General features: G+C 42.1%; 1 protein-coding gene across 1 annotated transcript in view; it reads left to right on the top strand.

Moving 5' to 3' along the window:
* Positions 1 to 8,909: 8,909 nt before the first annotated feature.
* WDR11 (WD repeat domain 11) overlaps positions 8,910 to 22,246 on the top strand; it is a 44,618-nt gene continuing 31,281 nt past the window's right edge. The window contains exons 1-8 of the mRNA XM_006880147.1: positions 8,910 to 8,995; positions 10,037 to 10,148; positions 13,639 to 13,792; positions 15,145 to 15,318; positions 16,591 to 16,777; positions 19,369 to 19,534; positions 20,352 to 20,466; positions 21,934 to 22,129. Coding sequence (XP_006880209.1) covers positions 8,910 to 8,995; positions 10,037 to 10,148; positions 13,639 to 13,792; positions 15,145 to 15,318; positions 16,591 to 16,777; positions 19,369 to 19,534; positions 20,352 to 20,466; positions 21,934 to 22,129 — 1,190 coding nt within the window. The remainder of the gene's footprint in view (positions 8,996 to 10,036; positions 10,149 to 13,638; positions 13,793 to 15,144; positions 15,319 to 16,590; positions 16,778 to 19,368; positions 19,535 to 20,351; positions 20,467 to 21,933; positions 22,130 to 22,246) is intronic.

The raw sequence follows: 22,246 nt of genomic DNA, 5'->3' as shown, positions 1-22,246 counted from the left end.
AAGACTGCAGGGTGGGGAAGGCCTGGACAGTGGTTCATCCTGTGGCGCATAAGGTCACTGTTAAGTCAGAACTAACAATAGCAAACTTCCTCTGTTGCTCTTGAAATTCAGCTTCTTTTACAGTGTGACCTCCGGGGACTACTGGAAGTTCCTTGACGGAATAGAATCCTCACGTTTCCAAGGATACTGGAGTCTGTCTGTGAGAGTCAGAAAAAAACAAAGACATCAGTGAGCACATCAATGCCACCTCAGCAGCCTCTGGAGACCCATGGAATTTGCTGGTTTCCATTATTGCTTCAAAGTGCAAGTGCAAAGATGATGGCAGAGTGACCTGAATCCTGAGAAGAGAGAGCCCAGATTTTCCTCTAGCTGGTGTAAATATTTGGGCAGAAGAAAAAGTCAATGACAGCGTTAAGTTCTTGCCTTCTATGTTCTTACGAGGTGGGGCAGGGTTACCCCTGTGGCTTCACCCTTAGATGGAGCTAGGTGTTTTGTAAAGCATCAAAACCTCAACATTTCTCAAATGTTTCTTGTTTCCCCAGCAACAGCGTTCAAAGGCTGTCTTCAGGCTGATTCCCTACAAATGCATCATGAATATAAATGAAAACACTTCTCCAGTAAGTGGCTGCTGTGCTGACCTGCTTATTGGACTAGCAGTGAAGAAGTCAAGACTAGAACGAGGGCTGAAGAAAATCAGTGGGCATCCCAAGGCTAGTGTCTAGAAAATACCTGAATGAGTGCAGTGCTGGTCCAGATAGGGTCTGCCCAGCTTCAGTGCAGCAGGTGTATACCTGTCTACCTGTACAGGAGCCTGCTATGAAGGCAGTTAAATGCCATCCTGCTATGCAGTCTGGACAATAAGGTGGGATATCAGTGCCAGAGCACATCAACTGGGAGGCTGTTAGCTGCAAGTAACAGACAACCAGCTCAAGTTCACTGAAAGCATTTAGAAAGCCATTGCTTACCTTAGAGGACGTGTGAGAGCAGTGTGAGCTTTGGGTTGCTTGATATAATTAAAACAGTTGTCAAGGAGTCAGTGGTAACTTAAGAAAATCCCAGGTGTGTTGGAGTAGAATGGTGTTCCACAGGATATTCTGGGACTTATAATTTCTAAGTAGAACACCAGGCCTTTTTTCAGAGGCTCCTCAAGACAGACTCAAATGATCAATTCTTCAGTAAGCTCACCTGGTTCACTGCTGCCCCCATTGTCCCCACCAGTGATGGCAGGTGGACTTTATCTGGCCCAGAGCACTAGACTGAGTAGGTCCTCCTGCAACCCTCATAAGAGACTGAGGCTGGATCGAGCAGGGTTGAGAGGAGCAGGTGGGGGGAGGGCAGAGTGCATGTCACCAGAAGAGAACAGATTTCATGAGGGAGCAAAATGGGAGCCCTCAGGGTTTTCCGAGGATAAAGGAAATTTTACAGAATCTAGCACTCTCTGTCTTAGTAGAAGAGGAACTGTGTGGGGCGGACGATTTCCCCACAGTGTCAACACTGATGTGCACTGTTATCACTTATTTGAGGTACAACATTTTAGAAAGCACCTTCCTACTACTGTCTGTTGCACATTCACGAGCCCTTGTGCTGATTCTGCAAATACAATAAAGCTCCAAAGTGAGCATATTACCCCATAAAGACCGTGCTATGGGACAGATAAAGCATAAAGCTAGGGCATCCCTCAATCACAGACACCATAACCGTCCTCTGTTATGGCTGTTTTACTGGTCAGTTCTGGCTCTCAGCAGCAATTCTCTCCCATCCCAGAGGCCCTAGAGGGAGTCAGATAGGAATGACAACAATCCAAAAGGAAGCCTCTCCATATCACCACCATTTTACTGCTTTGCAAGTTATGGAGGATGCTAAAATATTTTACGTCTATATAAAATACACATAAGGATTTAGTTCCTATAATTTTTATACCCATACATATCCACAAATACAAATCTTCATTTACTTACCTGATTCTCAGTAAACAGCATTGCTATTGAGCTCACAAGTGTCAAGGATGAATTGTGTGCCTCCCAACCCCTAAAACATGTATGCAAAAATATAATGGAAAGCTCTGGTGGCCTAGTGGATAAAAAGTTGTACCGCCAACCCAAAGGCAGGCAGTTCGAAGCCACTTTCTGGAGAAAGAAGGCTAATCTCTTCCCATGTGATTTACATCTCATGAAAACTGCTGGAGGATCAGAACAAGTTGGTTCCAGTTCCACAGCAATGGCTGACTTTGAACCCTAGTGTGGATCTCACAGGATTTCATATCTAAATATCTGTGAAGAATTAAAGATGGAAATACCAGGTCTTAATCCATCTCAGCCCTAAATAATGTGAGGGGGATTTTCTCAGGGTGTAACCTCTCAAACCTTTTGTTTCACAAAAGTTAAGCAAAGAAGGAGTCAAACCAAGACTGGGGGACCCTAGTACTTCAAAAAAATAATCTGCAGGACTGGAGTGTGTACTTTCAGACTCTGCCCCTGCTAAGAAGTTCCTTGATTCTGGGGAGGGGCACATTTTATATGGAGACCCTTGCTATGATAATGCAAGGATGCTTGTGGTTTTCTCCTTAAAAATATTTTAAGTGAAATTAAGCTTGATTCCAAGAGTGAATGAATTTTATGACCATTAGATTCTGCATGAGGACGATTGATTGCTGCTCTCCTTTTTTACTGTCTATGGGACACCTCCTTGTGAACCTGTTGTAGTTGTTAGGTGCCATTGAGTAGAGTACAAGTCACAGCGACCCTGTGAACAAAAGCTCTTCTATCCTGCGCCATCCTCATACTTCCATGTCAATCCACCTGGTTGAGGGTCTTCCTCTCCTTCGCCGACCCTCCACCCTTACCAGCATCGTGTCCCTCTCCAAAGAATAGCCCCTCCTAGCAAAATGTTCTGATTTGACAGCACAAAATAACAATAACAACAAACCTGGTAGAGGGTCAGCTTTGAGTCAATTCCAACTTGACAGCAACCAGCTTGAGTTTTTCAAGTAGCACTATAAAGAGAATGATCTCACAGAAGTAGTAAATGTCTAGACAAGTTCTGGTGCTGGAGTTGTGGGATCAGTAATCAAGAGAGTGCATTGTGTGGCAGTAAATTCTGAGAATGGCCCCAGCAGCCCTGTCTTCGTCTCCTAGTGCTTCTGTAACACAAATACAAGTGGATGGCTTTAAGCAACAGATATTTTCCTACATCTTTGGACACTAAACATTCAAATCAGAGTCTCAGTTGCATTGATCCCTTCCTGGCCCATTTTCCTTCATTCCTGGTTTTGTATTAGTTGGTAGATGATCCTCTCATGTCGTTTGTCTTCCTTAGACATGTATGAATCTAGACTATCCTTAGAACTCAGAAGTGATTAGACCCATCCTACATGTGTATTACTTCAACTGATGGATTATATTACATCAGCTTACTTTATAGAAAAGAATATGTTGCACACAAAGCCATATGATTCAGACATGCCACTAAATCATGACAGATGGTTTAGTTTCCTTCTCCAGCAAATAACAGAAAGAAATTCAGTTAAGTCCAAGTGATCTGCTCAAAGTCTCAACAAATGCCCTTGTATTACTAACACCAGCCTCCCACAGCTCTGTATTGCCAGATGAATAAAACTCACTGTGAAGATTAAGCTTTAGATGAAGCCAAGCCCACTGCCTAACACGTGGACAAGTGTTCAACTCGTGCTAGTAGCAATCTCAGGGCAGTCAAACCCATTTCTGGGGCACAAACAGTTCTGGATGAACTCCACAGACTTTAGGGCCTAGATGCACTGTGGTACTTGTCCAAGTGTGAAGGTCACGTGAATAAATGTTGACACAAACCAGATCTGAGCAGATATTTCCCATCATGTGATGAAGGTGCTCATCACCGGCATTTCAAGGGAAACAAAGGAAAATTGATATCAGAAGCAAACAACCTAGAAAGTACAAACTAGAACATGATGAAACAACACAGTTCAAGGTTACTATCATAACTTCTCAGACTATGTCCATTCTTGCCCAAGTGTCAGCCTCAGAATTGTGGTCCCTTCTTTTCTCCCATCATGCCATTGCCAGGCCAGGCCTATCATTTCCATTTTTCTGGAAATAACACCTTGACCATGGCACTTGACCTTCTTGAAAATGCTTGTTCAGCCAAGTAGCTTTCAGGTCCTTGATGATACTCATAGAATGAGGGACAAATTTGGCAAGTCTTATGCCCAATATTATCCTTTCGTCATTGCTGGGCGATGTTTAACAACATACTCTTAGCGAAATGAGTGAAGTGGAGGAGAAAGTGTATGGAGAACATTTCTCACTGTTCCCACCCTTTGTAATCATGCTTTGTAAGCTGTTGATTTCCTTGTTTTCTTCTTCTGCATTTCTATCCCTGCTCAAATTTGTCTACTTGCCAGTTTACCCGTGACATTGGAAAATTATTTACAAACATCAGTGACTTATTCAGCCTTTTGTAGACTTTTCTCCCTGCCCTCATCCATCTCCTGGGTGCACTGTATGGCGTTTAAATGATATCTCAATTAAACTCTGCTCCAACGAGAGAAGGAATCAGGAAGAGTACTCGCTGTTGTGTCCAACAAATTTGAAAGAAAGGAAGAAGAAGGTTGTCCTTGTTCAGGGATGATAATGGTGTAAAGTTGGCAGATGCCCTGAGCCCACGCTGCCAGGTTTTGGATATGACATCATCAGGCAAGGGGTGAAATGGTGATTTTTTTTTTTTTTAGGCAGAGAAAGCAGCATAGGCTACATCCTATTAAAGACATCAATTGTGTGTCCAATAATCTGCCTTCCACACAGGCCAGGACAGATGAGGCCATAAAAAGTCATTAACAACAGTTAATTGTACATTCTTGTACCATAGGAGACATAGTGCTGTCCCAACCCCAGTTGGCTATCCATCCTTGCCCTGAATAGTCAACGTTTGTGTCCTTAAGATTTAAGTGAATTCATTTCTCTTTTCAAGAGGCCCTTCCTAGGCTGGGGTGTGAGCATGCTGGCTTCCCCATCTGTGAGCTCCTGCACTGACTCCTCATTTTCATCTCATGCCTAGTGACCTTATACGTACGTGCAGTTTAAGCTCCAGAACCATCAGTCATTTATTGAGCACTAAATGTATGCAAAGAAGGCTGTTGGGCCCTGTTGAGGAGAAAGGAAGACTAGAATTTGGTTCCTTTCCGAAAGTAGTTCTAAGTTTCCTAAAGCTCAAACTCACTGGCGTCAGTGCGACCACAGGGCAGGGTAGAACTTTGCCAACATTCCCAAGGCATCACTCTCTATGGAAGCCGACTGCCTCCTTATTCTCCCCCATAACAGCTGCTGGGTTCCAACCACCTTTGCGTTGACAGATGAATATTCCAACCACTGTACCACCAGGGCTTCTCCTGAGTTTGCTAAGGCATTCCCTTCCACCATGGTTAGGAGTTCTGGTGGCCTAGTGGTATGGGGTTGTGCTGTCAACCCAAAGGAACAGAGTTTGGATTTACCAACTGCTGTGAGGGAGAGAGATGGACAGTCTCCTCCCCCGCAATTTATAGCTGCGAAAAACCCACTCCGGGAACAGCTCTGAGTTGGTTTTGACTTAACAAATAACAGCAGCACCATGATCACCTGCTACAGAAGCTTATCTGTAAATAACAATAGCGAAAAGTCATAAAGCAGAACAGAAGAGGGACTACTCAGAGAGCAGGACGCACTTCTACTTAGACCTCATTAACCTTATGGCTTTAGTTTTAAGGGAAGTTGGAAAACGTAGTCTTTTTAATTGAATGGCATTGTTTCCAGGTACAAATTACAGTTCTGTTCCAATGTAAGGGAGCTCAGGCAGCACTGTCAGTAGGGAGTCGTGCGGTGAATCCAAACAAGGCACCTCTCTTACCCACTGGTGGCTCCACGGTAGGAACATGTGCCGTCTTCTCCTGTGTAATTTACAACCTCCCAAAAATCCACTGGATGGTCAGCTATGAGTTGCTTCTGACTTGATGACAATGGAATTTCAAGTTTGAATTTCTATGAATGAAGAGAGAATGAATTTCATGAGGCAATTACCAATGTCTATCTCTGAAGGTATCAACAAGTTTTTTAAAAAGCAAGGACATAAGCAAAAACCCCAAAATCCATTGATGTAAAACTTGATTTCTCATAGTAACTCGTGTTGTGTTGTTGATTGTCATCGAATCAAGCTCGACTCATAGCAACTCTACGAACAAAAGATCTAATGCCTTTTCATAACTATCGGTGTTTCTCCAAGTTCATAGAATTTTCAGAGGCATGTGGTTTAAGAAGTGGATGCCAGTTCTGCTTCCAAGCCTGTTGTTTTACAACCTGGAGTTCCACCAAACACTATCCATAATGGGAAACCATTCTGGTATTTGATACCCCAATGGCACAAGGTTCAGCATCACAGCAACCCAGGTTACTTCATACAGCACATTGACAAAGAGTGATGTACAAAGCGGAAGAATATTCCTCCAGACAAAACAGCAATAGTCTCATTTAGCAGTGGTTAAGTGTTGTCAAGTCGAATATGACTCATAGTGACCCTTGCACAAAAGACTTGAACTCTGTTCTTTAACTAACATTATTTCTGTAAGTTTATAGAGTTTACAGAGGCATCTAGTTTAGGAATTGGATGCCAGTCCTTCTTCCCAATCTGAATCAATCTGGAAGCTCATCCAAACATTGTACATAGTGGGTAACCATTATGGTATTTGACACAACTATTGCACAGTGTTCAGCATGACAGCAACTCCAACTTATTCACTAGAGCAAATTATCACTTAAAGAGTGAATTTAAAGAAAACTTCCCTTACATGACCACCATCAAGAGGTTACTGCCATCAAGACACTAGCAGCCAGCTCCTAGAGTGGAGGCTCCAGGCTCCAGGGCAGCCCGCATCCCCTCACTATGGGATTTCAAGGACACACCCTTTAGCAGGCCTCCACCCTTGGTCAAAAGTTCAATGGACACCTACTTTTGGAAGGGGAACAGTAATACACATCAAACACGACTGAAAAGTTCCCTTATGTGGCCACCATCAAGACTTGACTTCCATCAAGATACTAGCAGCCAACTCCTAGGGCATAGTAACTCATACTGACCCTATGAAATAGAACATAACTTTCCCACAGGGTTTCCAAAGCTGAAATCTTCCTAGAGACAAATTTTTACATCTCTCTCCCCCAGGGTGGCTGGTGGGTTTTAATAGCAAATCTTTTTGTTTAGTCCCTGAGCTATTTGGCCATGGTGCCACCAGAGTGCTCCTGTTTTAAAATCCCCCTCATTGCCGCTGAGTAGGAATCAACACACAGCTGACCATTTCCAAGGCTGCACATCTCCCTCTAAGTCACTGAGGAATGTGAACCACCTTCTAATGTCTCCACCTTCTCATTAATAGCGAAACTCCTCCTTATAGACTATGCCTCTGAAGATTCATGGCTAGACCACCACTGATGAAAAACAAATCCACAAAAAAATTCCCAGGGAAGAGTGTGCATTAAAGTAACAATTTCTTTTAAAGGGAGCCAGAGGGAGAAGCACCAGTGAATAGATGCAGAAGGACAAGAGTGAGCCAAATATCTTCATTAACTTTGACAAGTCGGAGAATATTGGTAATGATGTTGGAGAAAACTTTTTCAAGAGCTATTAAAGCTAATGCAGGAGTCTTAGGGTTCATGGGATTAAATGTTGGGTAGTTAACTGAAGAGTCATTAGTTCAAAGCCACTACTTGCTCCTCTATGGGGTTGGGGGGTGTGGAGGATGGCAGAGCAGGGATGAGGCAACCTGCTTCTCTAGAGATTTACAGCCCTGGAACCCTCAAAATTAGTTCTATACTCTGTATAGTGTCATTGAGATTGAGGATCAACTCAGTAACAGTGGGTATGATTTTAAGGACTCTCAATGGAGCAATTGCCAATATATGGTTCTTTTTCTGAATATCAAGGAGCTAAAAATGTGTTGCAGCAGAGAAAGATCCGCAAAAACCACAGCTGGAAAGGAAATGAGTCAAGGGCTGTGGCGCTAGAAGGGAGATTGTGTCTGATTTTAAAGACAGATGGTAGAGATTAGATGGTAGGTGCCACCTAGCAGGTAAAGAAGAAACATGGAAAATCTTAAAACAACAGATAAACAGCCAGATGGTCTCTGGGTTAGGGTTATATATATGGGTTTTTTAAAAAATTATTTTAATGAAAGTTTACAGAGACTTAGGGTTTCCATTCATTCATTCTTGCACTTTTCTCCCTGCCCACCGCTTCCCCTCAATTCACTTATATTTTTATCAAGTTAAAGGAGATTTTCCAAGACCTTAGGCTTCCGTTTTCAAATTATTTCTTTTAACCTTTAAGGCTAACCTTTAATTAAATCAATTTTAGTCAATACATTAACATTCTTTCTTTATTCTGTAAGCTCCATGAGAGAGTCGTCTTGCTCATTTCGACCACCGATGTCCAACACATTGCTTGGCGTTGATTATAGCGCCCTATGTCAATTGATCAAAGGCAGAAAGGCAAACTGGGATATCAGTTCCTATTTTGTCACGATTTCCAGCAAAGCACAGAAGCCTATGGAGTTCCCAGTGAAGAAAAGAGCTATGAGGAGGGAGAAGCTGGGGCTGCAGTAACTGCCCCGACCTGCACAGACAAGTGAAATAAAACCCCAGACTTTATGCTAAAGTGGCCCGTCCAGGAAGCGACGGAACCTTAGAGCAAGGGAAGCAGGCGTGGCGGAAGCCGGAGGCGAAGGAACCCTGAGGCCCCTGAGCCTGGAGGAGACGGAACTTCCGGGCAGTGGAACCTTGGTTCCAGCGGAACTGATCCGCCGCGTCCCCGGGGCCACCCGGACAAGGCTTGGAACGGAAGCGCAGGGGCCGCGGTTTCCGGCTTGCTGGCAGGCGCCGAGGGCGGGGTCCGCGATGTTGCCCTACACGGTCAATTTCAAGGTGTCGGCTCGCACCCTCACGGGGGCCCTCAGCGCCCACAACAAGTCGGCAGTGGACTGGTGAGGGCGACGGGCGCGAGGCCGCTCAGGCTCGGCCAGAAGTTTGTAAGGGGGGGAAGGAATGCGAGGTTACACTGTGGCTGGTCCGGCCTCACGGACGCTGGGTGCCAAATGCTGTTGTTATTAATCAGTGCAAAGAAAGAAAAAGGAAGCAGTATCCCACCTTGCAAGATTCCCCTGTGCAACTGCATCTGGCCTTTTGGGCCCATTCATGTTTCTCTTTGGGGCCTCCTCTCTTCCTTGTCATATGACATTCCTGCTCCTCTTCCAACTGCTGGACTTCTCTCTCTCCACCACCAAAGCCCCTACCCGCGTCATCTCCCCCATTCTCACTTGTATTTCTCTAATCTCGATTTTTCACATTTGCTCCTTCGACAGTCCGCCCGATCCTTTCTGGCTTTTCTCTAGGACCCTTCCATCCACAACAGGTCTTTTACTTTCTGCTATTTTGCTGTAGAAAATAACACTGCAGCTCTGGGGAGGGATTAAATAATACACATAGATGGGCACAATTCTATTGCTGGGGCTCCTGACAATGTTGTCAAGATGACGGAAACCGGCATCGATGTCCAGCCTTTGTCCTTTCATCTGCCTGGAAAGGTGATGCTTGTGTGACTCATAGCTGAACTGCTAGTGATTGGCCGCACATTTTCTTATCCCCGGGCCCCCAGAGCTGAGCCGCAGATGATTTAGCTAGTGTGGTGGCAAGCACTTTGTGTTTCCTAAAGTTCAGAGTTGAGTAAAACAGTGCCTCTAATAAAGGCAAGTACAGAGACAGCTCAGCTGTCCTTTATACCTTTTCATGACCATATGAGTGTTTGTTAATGACCTTTTTACAGAATGAAAAAATGAATTTCAATAAGCATTTTAAAACGTGGACCTTTTACTTAAATGGGAATATGTCAAATACTGACTTCTGGGCTTAGAAGTAATGGTGCTGGTGGTGGTAACATTTTAATTAGATTTATCTAAGAAGACATGAGAGAAGTTTAGTTCTGCTTTTCCATAGATACTTAAGTTTGAACATTACTGTCTTGTCAGGGGCTGGCAAGGTTTAATTGCTTATGGATGTCATTCGCTTGTGGTTGTGAGCGATTCCAACACTGCCCAGACTCTCCAAGTTCTAGAGAAGCATAAAGCTGATGTTGTCAAGGTGAGTCCAAGCCCACTGTGACCCCGTAGGTTGTATTTTCAATTTTCCACAGTTTTAAATGCCACTAGCTTTTTTTGGTGTGAAATGTTGACTGACTTTCAAGTAGGAGCCATGGTGGCACTATCGTAACACCTGGCTGTTAACCAAAAGGTAAGTGGTTCAAATCCACCCACCACTCTGCAGGAGAACGATGAGACCATTTGCGTTGCAAAGATTTATAGCCTTGGAAGTCCCTGGGGAATTATGTTCTATGCCATAGGGTCACTGTGAACTGGAATTGATTTGGTGTCAGTGGATTTTGTATGGGTTTTTTTTTAGTTGGTTTTGTTTTGATTTTTTTTAGCTTTTAATCTGTAATCTTTTTGGTGCAGGCTATCATATCTGACTTAATGTGAAATCAGATGAGCAATTAAATGCTAGTTCTTAAGTAATTTTTAAGCTGATAATAAAAACACTGGTCCTGCTACTTATTACGCTACTTATTCATGTATTAGTGTTAAGCACTGAGTCTTTGTTGAGGATGTTGAGGTCAAAGCCCCTGGGTAAAGGTTGTGTATTGAGAAAAACAAAACCACGGCATCAGTACTGCATGCTAAATGAGACATGCATGATGTGCTGTGTGGAAACAATCTCACCTACTTGTGAGGGTGGGGAGAGGCAAAAAAAGGCATTCCCGATTAGAGAATGCTCAAACAGTAGTTAGCCAACTGAGAAGTCATGGAAGTAACATTGCAAGCACGAGGAAGAATAGACAGAAAAGTAACTGGTTGTTGACAACTATCCTGGATGCATTTGTGAGAGTGGTAAAAGAGACAGCCAGAGAGATCAATCTAACCTAAGACTACAGAGAGTTTGGATTTTTAAGTCGGAGACAGGATGGAGCTGCATTGTATAAGAAAGGCACTCTTGCTGACGTAGAAAAGGCGTGTTGGACACAGACTAAGTTGGAGATAGTGAGGGCATCCAGGAGGCTACGCTGTGGTTTTGGCAGGAAATAAAACAAAGTTGAGAAGAAGAGCTATTTAGGAACGCCTTTGGAGTCAGTGTGATCCTTAAAGGCATAGGTGGTGAAACTTCATCTCTCTTGCTTTGGGCATGTTGTCAGGAGCTATCTGTCCTTAGAAAGGACATTGTGCTTAGATAAGTGAGGGTCAGTGAAAGGGACAAAGACCCTCAACAGAATGAATTGACACAATGATTGCAGCAGTGGGCTTGAGCGTGGTAGAGATTGTGAGGATGGTGTGGGTCAGGGTGAGGTTTTGATCTGCTGTTCATAGGGTTTCTGTGAGTCACAGTTGACTCAGCAGCACCTAAAAACACAAAGACAAAGAGTCTAAGGTAGGATGATGGGAGCCACAAACTACAGGGTGGAAGAGCTGAGTACCTGATGCCTCTGGACTGTAGTCAGCAGAGCTAGGCTTGTCAGCCCAGGGAGTGACAGAGCGGAGCGCCTTCAGGCTTCCTGGTGGAGGTGTAGGGTCCCTCCAGGTGCTTACTGGTAAAGCTATCTCTCTAGCTTAACGCTTACCTGAGCATGGCAGAGACTGGCAGAGATCCAAGAGGCCTGAAGGGTTAGGAGGCCAACAAAACCAGAACCTTGTCCTTGAGGAGAGAAGGAACAGAGGTAGTAAGTAGAACTATCTTGGTCTCAAACATTAGGAGCACAACCTCTAGGGCCTCAAAGGGTGGGGCCGTGGTCAAGGGGCAAAGATGTAGCCATTGAGGTGACAAAGAGTCGGAACTTGACCACTTTAGTTCAGGATGAGTGTGGTGCTGTTGTTCAAAGGGGCCAGAGGGGCTGGACCAGATCAGTAGCCCCAAACTTGGAACAGAGATGTCATGTCCAGAGGACATAAGGCCTGCCAGAACCAAGGGGGTCGGGTCACCATTCACGGGTTATAATCACGTGGAAGGAGATTGCCCAACTTTTACTCACGGAGCCACTGCTGGATGTGAACCTTCAGAGAGGCTCTGCCTTTGGGTCAGCATCATTAGAGCTTCTTGGCTGATAGTAAGGACTGTTTATTTTATTCCTTGCTCTTCAATAGTCACATTCTAGGAATTGAACCAGGGGCTGGTGCCCTAGAATTCATTCTCATTCTCTCTCTCTCTCTCTCTCTCTCTCTCTCTTTTTAGATCAAATAGATTTCGTCTTTTTAATGTACACATTATATTTTTGTGAATTCTTAAAGGTATGAAGAGATATAGTTGGGTGTTCTTTTTTTAAGAGAGAAATATTTTTCCCCAAATTTTGTAAGAACTTGTGGAATTCCCCCCCCCCCACCCGATTTTCCTCCAGCAAAGTTTTTGTATCTATTGGTTATTGCCTCTTAGTTGGGAGAATAAAATACAGAAAAATATCTTCTGTCAGAATTTCAGGTTTTTAGATATTCGATCATAATTAAAAGTAGATCTGATGAGATAGTGTGTAACACAATCAATTGTTCAGGAGTTTGAATCCACCAGCTGCTCCAAGGGAGAAAGATCAGCATCTTCCCCGCAGGAAGATTTAGAACTTGGGAAATCCAGTGGAGGGATGCTGTGAGTTAGAACTGATTCCAAGATAGTGAATTTGGATTTTGTGGGACATAATAATTAAAGACGTTCTCCAGGGAGCTCTGGTGGCCTAATGATAAGAAGCTGTGCTGCAGTTCCGAAGGCATGCAGCGCGAAGCCTTGATCCACGGAAGAAGAGTGGGCAGTCTCCTCCTGTGCGATTTACTGCCTCAGAACACCAGCTGGAAGGTCAGCTCTGGGTCGATTCTGACTTGATGGTACACTACCACCAGCACCACCACCACAACAGTGGTCCCGTGGTTAAGGCACTTGATTGCTAATCTACAGGTCGGTCGATGGTTCAAACTTGCCAGCCTCGGGAGCCCTGAACCAGTTCTGTGCTGTCCTACAGAGTTGCTGTGGGTCAGGATCAGCTTGATGGCAGTGGATTTGGTTTTGATTTATTTTAAATAAAGGAGCCCTGGTGGTGTAGCACTTAAGAACTTGCCTGCTAACCAAAAGGTGCATGGTTCAGCCCTGTTGGGTGTGGCAGTCTGTGTCGTCCTTAGAGATCAAAGCAGTGGAAGCCGACTGGCTGCCCCACTCTGTCCTCCAGGGTAGCTGTGACTCAGAATTTGCCTTGATAGCAGTGGGCTTGGGTTTGGTAGCACAATGAAATTTTAGAAATACTAATATCCATGGCTTCTTTGAGAATTAATGTGGATTTCCAAAATCATTAACGCTAGGCATTTTTTTATATTTTAAAGGCGGAAACATGGTGATTTTTAAAATATATTTTAATGACAACTTTAGAAATATACTCACAATGATAAAAATGTATAACTTTTAGTATGGAAACTAGTTTGCTGTTTATTCTTACTAAATAATATTCTTATAATACTCATGTCATTTCAGTTCTAATTGCTTTGTGGAAATGTATGTTTCCTTTTGTCTAGTGTGAGTACTTAGTTGACTTGATTTTTTTACAAACTAGGTTAAATGGGCCAGAGAGAATTATCACCATAACATTGGCTCTCCCTACTCGTTGCGCTTAGCCTCTGCTGACGTCAGCGGGAAGATCCTGGTTTGGGATGTGGCCGCGGGAGTAGCTCAGTGTGAGATCCAAGAACACACCAAGCCCATCCAGGGTGAGCAGAGCGCCCGTGCCCAGTGCTTCCGTGCAGCCATCCCCTGGGGTGTCCGTTCATCCCTTGTTCACCCTCTCCCGATCAGCTCCTGATGGTTGGGTCAGTTCTGTTCTCCTGACTTGAGCCGCATGGTCTTTTCCTTATCAGTCACTGGTGGTAGGTCCTCAAATCTCTACCATTTGTGCTTAGGCAACTCTTCCTAATACCAATGTCAGCCTCATTGAGTTATATCATGAGAGAGATGAAACTGTTAAAAATTGAGGGACATCATGCTTGGTAGGGTGGAGGGACAGTACAGAAGGGGAAGTGCCCTCTATGAGTTGGATTGATTCAGTGACTGGGGTAATCGGGATGGGTGTATCGGAGACGGTGCGATTGGCCCAGGACAGAGGAGTTAGGGCTGTTGTACATAGGGTCACTGTGAGTCGCAAGCGTCTCAACAGCACATAACAACAACAACAACAAACTATAAGTCAACTGGCCTGAGCTGTTAATTTGAATTAAGCCTTGGTGCTTAATTATTTTGACAGAGATGATCAGAATTTTATTCTCACATTTATATAGACTATTCATTTTTCTTTATTTGTAGTATTCACTTAAGATCAATACTGTAGACTTTAGACCCAACAGTTCGATTGAGTGGCTTTCCCAATAACACTTTATTGGGTGTATAATATTCACTAGGTGCTGAGCTATGTCTTTGTGAACTGCGTGTTCATAAATATCTTTTTCCATGAATTTTTTAAAATAATGATAAAACTTGTAGAGTTTCATTAGGTAGTGTTACACAGGCACTGCTCAGAGTCTCTGAGGAACTGAGTTTTGTAAAATCGGAGTGCTCTTTAGAGGCAGAGATGGTGACACTTCATCTCAGATGCTTTGGACGCGCTGTCAGGAAAGGCCAACCTCAAGAAAGACATCGTGTCGGGAGTTCACGCAGAGAGAAGACTGTCCCCAAGATGGGTTGACACAGTGACCGGAGCAATGGGCTTATGCTTGTTAGAGGTCGTGAGGGTGATACAGGATGTGGCAAGGGTCACTGTAGTCAACTCCATGGCACCTAACAACAACAATGGAAATGACCTTTTTATTTTACTGCAAACTGCTAAAAAACGGTTTTAGATTTTATTTTATTTGAAGTCATATTTCTGATTGCTTAAAAATGTCCAACTGGAGATTTTTACAAGGTATCTAATTTTTTAATAAAATTAACTTTTTTGGTTACACACACATACATACATATATAATATTTGGGCATATAGTCTAAGAGCCTAAGTCTTGAGGGCAAGTCAGCAGTGTCTGTGGACGTGACGGTTTCAGGATGTCCCCTTTGTGCTTGGGCTTCCCCGCAGACTTGCAATGGCTGTGGAATCAGGATGCTTCCCGGGATTTGCTGCTCGCCATCCACCCTCCGAATTACATTGTGCTGTGGAATGCAGACACTGGCACCAAGCTTTGGAAGAAGAGCTATGCAGATAACATCCTTTCGTTTTCTTTTGACCCTTTTGATCCCTCACACCTAACACGTGAGTAGTATTTGCTTGTGCGAAATGAGTGAGACGTGTAGCAATTCATATTATATGTAATAGACGCCTCTCTACGTTGCATACCTGTCCTGTTACAATGGCTGATGCAGATAGTGAATCACAAGCTCCTATCATTTGTGAATATTTTGTAATTAAGTTAGCCAGCCTCACCTTCACCTCAGGTTACATTGCGCAGGAAGAGTTGATTCTGTCAGACAGGACTATAAATGTCTTTCTTGGAACACTTCAAAAACTCACATTCAGAGTTTCATTTAGTCTGTGTCCAACTTAAGTTCTTCCTTTTTAAGGACAAATTCTACTTTATACCATTAGTTGAGTACCATAAACAGATGTATGTAACTCAGAGACTAGGCCAAAAGGAACCTTTTCATGTAGAAGAGGTGGTTTTTTCATTGAAAAACTACTTTGAAAAGTAGACTTGCTTATAAAGTTATTTTTGTGACTCTAATATTTGTTGTTGTTAAAACCTTCTTTTTCAGTCATCCAGTAGCTAATTCTTGAGTACTTTGTGTTAAGCTCTGTTTTGAGACCTTGGGATTCGTTTGAGATGGAGGTCCAAGGTGGAGATTTCTGCCATCAGGGAGTTTCTATCATCAAGAAGAAAAACATATATTGCTGAGTGGTGCTGCCTGCCTTGAATATTTCAGTCACATTTAAGGCGATGCCACACTCTTCCTCCCACCCCTCCCCCTCCCCAAATGTAAATGGGAAAGGACACTCCTTAGATGTCCTGAGACTTAAGCTGATGCGTAAGAAGAAAATGTGTTTAGACTTAGTGACTCAAGCTGCTCAAGCTCATGATAATCATAAAAAATTCAGTAGCACAAATCAAATATTTGAGCTTAGCTAATTAGAATATGCAGGGCCTCTTGTATCTAGGCCTTTTATTCCTCTGTAACTTTTTTTAATTTTGAAAAGTCATTACAATGTGAAGTTTTGGGATATAACAAGAAGAGGTTTTTCATGATAGTTCGTGTACTGAATCTAGTTGAAAGAACAAACATTTGTTCGTTCTGCCAGTAACCTTCTGGTGTCTTTAATAGAAAGCAGTCATTTAGGATGCTGGGTATGGAGCCCTCTGATGAATGGTAATGGGCCACCTGTTCCTTTTCAGCTTGGGAAGCGTTCCCACCATGCTTGGACTGCCAGCTCTGTATTCAAATGATCATTACCTTGCTTTTGAAATTGTACTGGGATAAAACCGCTAAAGCTGATTAAACTTTAATCAGGGTTTTGTTTCTCTCCATTCAGTGCTCACCAGTGAGGGTATTATATTCATCTCTGACTTCTCTCCATCCAAGCCGCCTTCTGGCCCTGGAAAGAAAGTGTACATCTCCAGCCCGCACTCCAGCCCAGCTCATAACAAGCAAGCTGCAGCCACCGGGGCCAAGAAGGCACTTAATAAAGTGAAAGTTTTGATCACTCAGGAGAAACCTAGGTAAGTTAAAGGTTTGAAACAAACAGCATTTTCGTGTGTACCAGGTATGATAGCATCATTGTTAGAGCTGTAGTAACGTTGGTTTCTTCTTCAACTTACTCTTTCCTATCTTTAATTCTGGATTCACACACACACACACACACACCCCCATCCACCCACACACATACACACCCACTCACACTCCTTATTTTCTGTGCAGAGGAGAGTCAAATTTGTACATGATTTCTTTTCTCACTAGTTATGCAAAATAATACCCACTGATATTTATAGAGCAAAATTGTTGACTGACTGCCTGAGTTTTATTTCTAGCAATGTGAAAGGAAGGTTAGGTTGTTCAGTACACTAAAATTTCACCCCAGTTTTGACTGCATTTTCCTTTTAGATACATCTTGATTAAGATGCATTTATTCTTAACCAGTAAAATAGGGGTTTTTCCTTTTGCAAGTGAAAGTGTTCTCAGTTCTCGTTAAGGACCAGAGATCTGGGGAAATGGCCTTTGACTCCATTGGGTTTTGAAGAGGCTATAAGTTGTCCAGGAAGAGATTGCCCATCTTTCTCCCTTAGAGCCAATGTGTATTCTAACTATTGGAGAGGCGCCACCTTTGGGATATCAGTGCAAGTCCCCATGTACTATGACACCAGAGCTTTCTCTCAAATACTTTCCTATGTTTGAAGTAGGGCTATAAGGGGTTTTATAGGATGTGGTAAGAATGGATACATACAATAAAAACCAAACTTAGTGCTGTTGAGTTGATTCTGACTTGGCCACATTCCGCCAGGTTTCCAGGGCCATGAATCTTAAAGAAAGGAGACTCCTCGTCTCCATCCTATCAGCATGTGGTGGCTTCAGACCACCAGATATGATGCCTTTGTATTAATTGCAACCCGCCATGAACTAAGCTACCAGAACTCCTCTAATACACATAATAAGCACTAAAATAGTGATTAATACTTGGCAAGCGTTTATTTAGTAACTGCTGCGTATTATTTATGTAAGAAGTAGCTTCTGAATAAAGTTTTATTATAAATGATTGATTGCATGCCTTAGAAATAGTTGGGGTTTTTTTCTTTTATATAGGGCTGTGATTGTTCTTGCATTTTTAATGCTCTAACAGGGTTTTTGGACTTAGTTTATAGTCTACATTTTTAATATGCTGAAATTATTTAGATCTATATTTTGTATACAACTTTCTGAAAAAAATAGAAATTGTTTTGCAAATGCTTTCTGAATTTGCATGTAAATATAATTTTGTATTATAATATAATTTTATATTAAATCATAGACTTATTAAAAGCACTAATTATTTCATTCACTCTCTTTTGCCAAAGTTATATAAGATTGCTACTTTGATATCTTAGGAGAATTTACAGATTCATTTTCATCGCTGCCCTGTCATAAATATTTACCAGTATAAATGGTTGTAGAAGTATAAAGTATAAATGATAATTTATGTATGTCATATGCTCTGTCACGTAAAGCATCTTGAACATTTGCTTCAAAAGTAAATTACTTACCTTTCAAAAAAAACTGCTGTAGGTGTTTTTACATGCTTTGGTAGTTTTGATATGATCTAGGGTAGTAATGCCATTCCCATTTTGCAGATGAGGAAACTGAGTCCAGATAATTTTGAATATGTTTGTTACTCAAGTTCACCTACCTAGGAAGTGGAAGGGCGAGAATTTTAATATAGTCCAAATCACTCTCTAATTCTAGAAATTAATTTTCAATTATAAAATACTTTAATAAAATTACTATTTAAAAAGAAAATATTGCGTGGTTATTATGTCTACTCCTCTTGATACTTAATATAAAAATAGTTGTGGTTACATAATAATCACAAATTACAAAATAATTTCCTGAAGGTCTTCAAGTATTTTCTGACCCCCTTACAGTTACAGTTTTGTTGCAGTTCTAAAGATAGTGTGGTACAGGCAAATAGATAATACCACTTTGTTTTGAAAAGGTTCCATCGTAGTTTAAAGTGAATGCAGGTGCAGTCCAAGCCCCACTGGATTCATTGACCAGGAAGAGATCCTAGGTAGAGAGGGCCTAGTGTCCCCTTTCACTGACAGTGGAGAAACTGAGTCTAAAGAAGAGGAAGTAAAAAAAAAAAAAGAGGAGGAAGTAGTAAGGAGCTCAAGGCTACATGGATAATTAGTATCATTGACTCCTTATACTCCAGTACATTAAATACCTTGAACATTTTGTTTCAATCCTGAATTTTTATTTTAGCAATCCAGCAGTCTGTCTAGTATTTTTTACATTATAAAAGACAAATGCAAACACTGCCATTTGAGTACCAATATAGTTCTTGCTTGCTGGTTCCCATCTCCTATCACAGATAAAATACTTATTAACTTTAAATTTTTCGACAACCAGAACATGGAAGTGCACAGCCAGTGCAAACAATCTTTTCTTCACAACTGAGATTTGGGCAGCCTGAGTGTTTCAAGCGAACCCATGTTGGCCATTTTGGAAAGTAGTGATACTTTCTCGTTGGTGACGTTTTTGTGAAAAGTACAAAGTTAAAGGATTTATTAGCGTCTTCGACTCATTTCTTGATGCCTGAAGTGAACGTTTGCTTTTTCAGTGCTGACTTTGTGACCCTGAATGATTGCCTTCAGTTGGCATATCTCCCTTCCAAGAGGAATCACATGCTATTACTCTACCCTCGGGAGATTCTGATCCTTGATCTCGAGGTGAATCAGACAGTGGGTGTGATTGCCATCGAGCGAACAGGAGTTCCATTTCTCCAGGTACTTGCAGTTTGTTAGTTACAAGCCCAAAGGAGACAGATTGTTTGTGACTAAATTCTAATTGTTGTTGTTGTTATGTGCCATCAAGACACCTGCGACATAGCAACCCTGTGTACAACAGCCCTAAATCCTACTCTATCCTGTGCCAATCTTATTGTCTCTGATATACTGACCCCCATTACTCCAGTCACCGAGTTAGTCCACCTCATTGAGTGTCTTTCTTTCCTACATTGTCCGTCCACCCTCCCAAGCATGACGTCCCCCTCCAAGGATTGGTTCCACCTTACAACATGTCCAGAGTATGTCAGACAAAGCTTCAGAATCTTTGCATCCAAGGAACAACCTGTCTTCACCCTCTCCAGGACCAACTTTTTTGTCCTCCTAGCAGTCCATGGTATATTCAATACTCTTCTCCAGCACCACAGCTCAAAGGCATCAGTTCTTCTTCTATCATCCTTAGTGATTGGTCCAGCTTTCCTGTGCATAGCAAGTAACTGCAAAGACCAAGATTGACTAACCATAATCTTGCTTTTAAAGTCTTTGCTTTACTTTCAGCTCTTGGCAGTATCACTTTATAGTCCTTATATTTCTGTGCTTTTAATTGGTTTTAGGTTTGTTCTGAAAATTCTTTTGACTGATCTGGAGATAGTTACTGAGATAGACATCTGAAAAGACAAATTTTTTTTTTATTTCAGCAAAATACTTTTTAAATGTTCATTTAGTAGTGTGTTTTTTTTTTGGCTCATGTTCTCTGAATGTGAGTTTATGAGTTTCATAGTATATGTTTTTGGAAATAAATACATCATCTCTTTTGAAGGTAATACCCTGCTTTCAGCGTGATGGTTTATTTTGCCTACATGAAAATGGTTGCATAACCTTACGTGTTCGAAGATCTTACAGTAGTGTTTTCAGCACTTCAAATGATGAGCCAGGTGAGTTACACATATTATTAATTATATTTTCCTTTGGAATTTTAAAGTTCCATGTGGCAGATAAATGCCAGCCAATTTCCAGAGCTGATTACTGTTTACCTTGACAAAGTGTTAGAAAGATTTAAATAAAAAGCAGAAAAGCATCCAAGCCTAAGCCCTCTCCCTGTCTTGGACTTTTAGCAGTATACCTTCTGTCTACAACAGAGAAAACAGTATTCTGTACTTTCTTCTTGACTATGTCCACGGCCCAAGTAGCTCTCATTTATTTGCATGCACATTACTCTTCTGCAGAAGTTGATCCCACTCCATCTTTATAGGCACATCCTCTCAGGGCTCTGATCTTGAAGGGCGTTAGTCATTTCCATGTTAAAGTGATATTAGTTACTAGATCTTCAGGGTGTTTTGTTACCACTTCCTGTCTTGTCTTGGAGGATGGAAACAGTGCTTTGGGGAGATGAGAGACTCTAAAAGTAGAATTGATTTTCACATCTTGTGTGGAGGATGTTGTCTTCAGGTTTACCATGGTCTTGTAAGGTGCCTTTGATTCAGGTATGACTCATAGCGACCCTGCGAATGTCAGATCTGAACCCTGCCTTAATCTGTGGCGTCTCATCTCTCACACAAGAGCCTGTTGTTGCAGTCAGTGTGTCAATCCACTGAGGGTCTTTCCCTCCTTCACTCACCCTCCACTTTGCTGAACATCATAACTTTCTCCAAGGATCTGCCCCTTTCTAACAACATGCCCATAGTATGTAAGGCAAAGTTTCACGATCCTTCTCTCTAAAACGCATCCTAGCTACACTCACTCCAGGTCATTTGTTCATTCTTTTGGCAGTCCATGGGCTCATTAGTGCCCTTCTCTAGCACCACAACCCAAAGGCATCGATTTGTCTTCTGGTACATTTATTCACTGCTCTACACTCAGCTTAACAGCAAGTAATTAAAAGCTTTCCATAGATGGAAGTTATGATGACCTGATATCTCTCTTGATTCTTTTTCAAAGCATTTTCTTTGTTTTAAAAGTTATGCTGCGTGAACTAACTCAGTCCCACAAGGATAAATATTGTATAAGACTGTTATTGTAGAATGAGTATAAGGATCCTGGAGGGGTGGGAGAGGCTGGAAGCAGGGGATGTGGATGTGCAGGGGGAAGAGGGAATTAATCATTGGGTTATACAATTTGATGGTTGGGAGGGTAAGGGAAATTGAAAGAATTTGTTCAAATTTGTATTAGAATTTTGTAAATAAACTAGTGAAAAAAATATTGAGAACAAGCTGACTTGTTTATAGTATTTACAAGAATAAACTAAGGGTGTACAGTTACTAAGTCAGTCATCTTTATATTCTGAATTAGTGAAGGGCTGATTTTTTTTTACACGTTTAAGCTTTATTTACATTTTAATAGATAATATTAGTATTGATACAGTTGCTTTCAAAATGGTGGAAAGGAAATAATTTTTTGTTAAGATCCAGATCCTGTCCAGGAGCTGACCTATGACCTTCGCAGCCAGTGTGATGCCATCAGAGTGACAAAAACGGTGCGTCCATTCAGTATGGTGTGCTGTCCTGTCAATGAGAATGCAGCCGCGCTCATCGTGAGTGACGGCAGGGTCATGATGTGGGAGCTGAAGTCCACTGTCTGTAACCCCAGCTCCCGGAGCAGGTATGTGAGCCTCTGGGTCCTTCTGTACTTTTATTCCCCTCATTTGATACTAGAAGCACATAAAAAGAATCAATTTTTTCTATGAAAATATTTTTTTATGAAAATATTTTTAATTTT

Source organism: Elephantulus edwardii, unplaced genomic scaffold (assembly GCF_000299155.1).
Source record: "Elephantulus edwardii isolate Elephantulus edwardi_28Jun2011 unplaced genomic scaffold, EleEdw1.0 scaffold00006, whole genome shotgun sequence".
In the NCBI taxonomy this organism is placed as follows: domain Eukaryota; kingdom Metazoa; phylum Chordata; class Mammalia; order Macroscelidea; family Macroscelididae; genus Elephantulus; species Elephantulus edwardii.
Note: the sequence above shows the minus strand (reverse complement) of the source record. Positions and strands in the feature narration are given on the sequence as shown.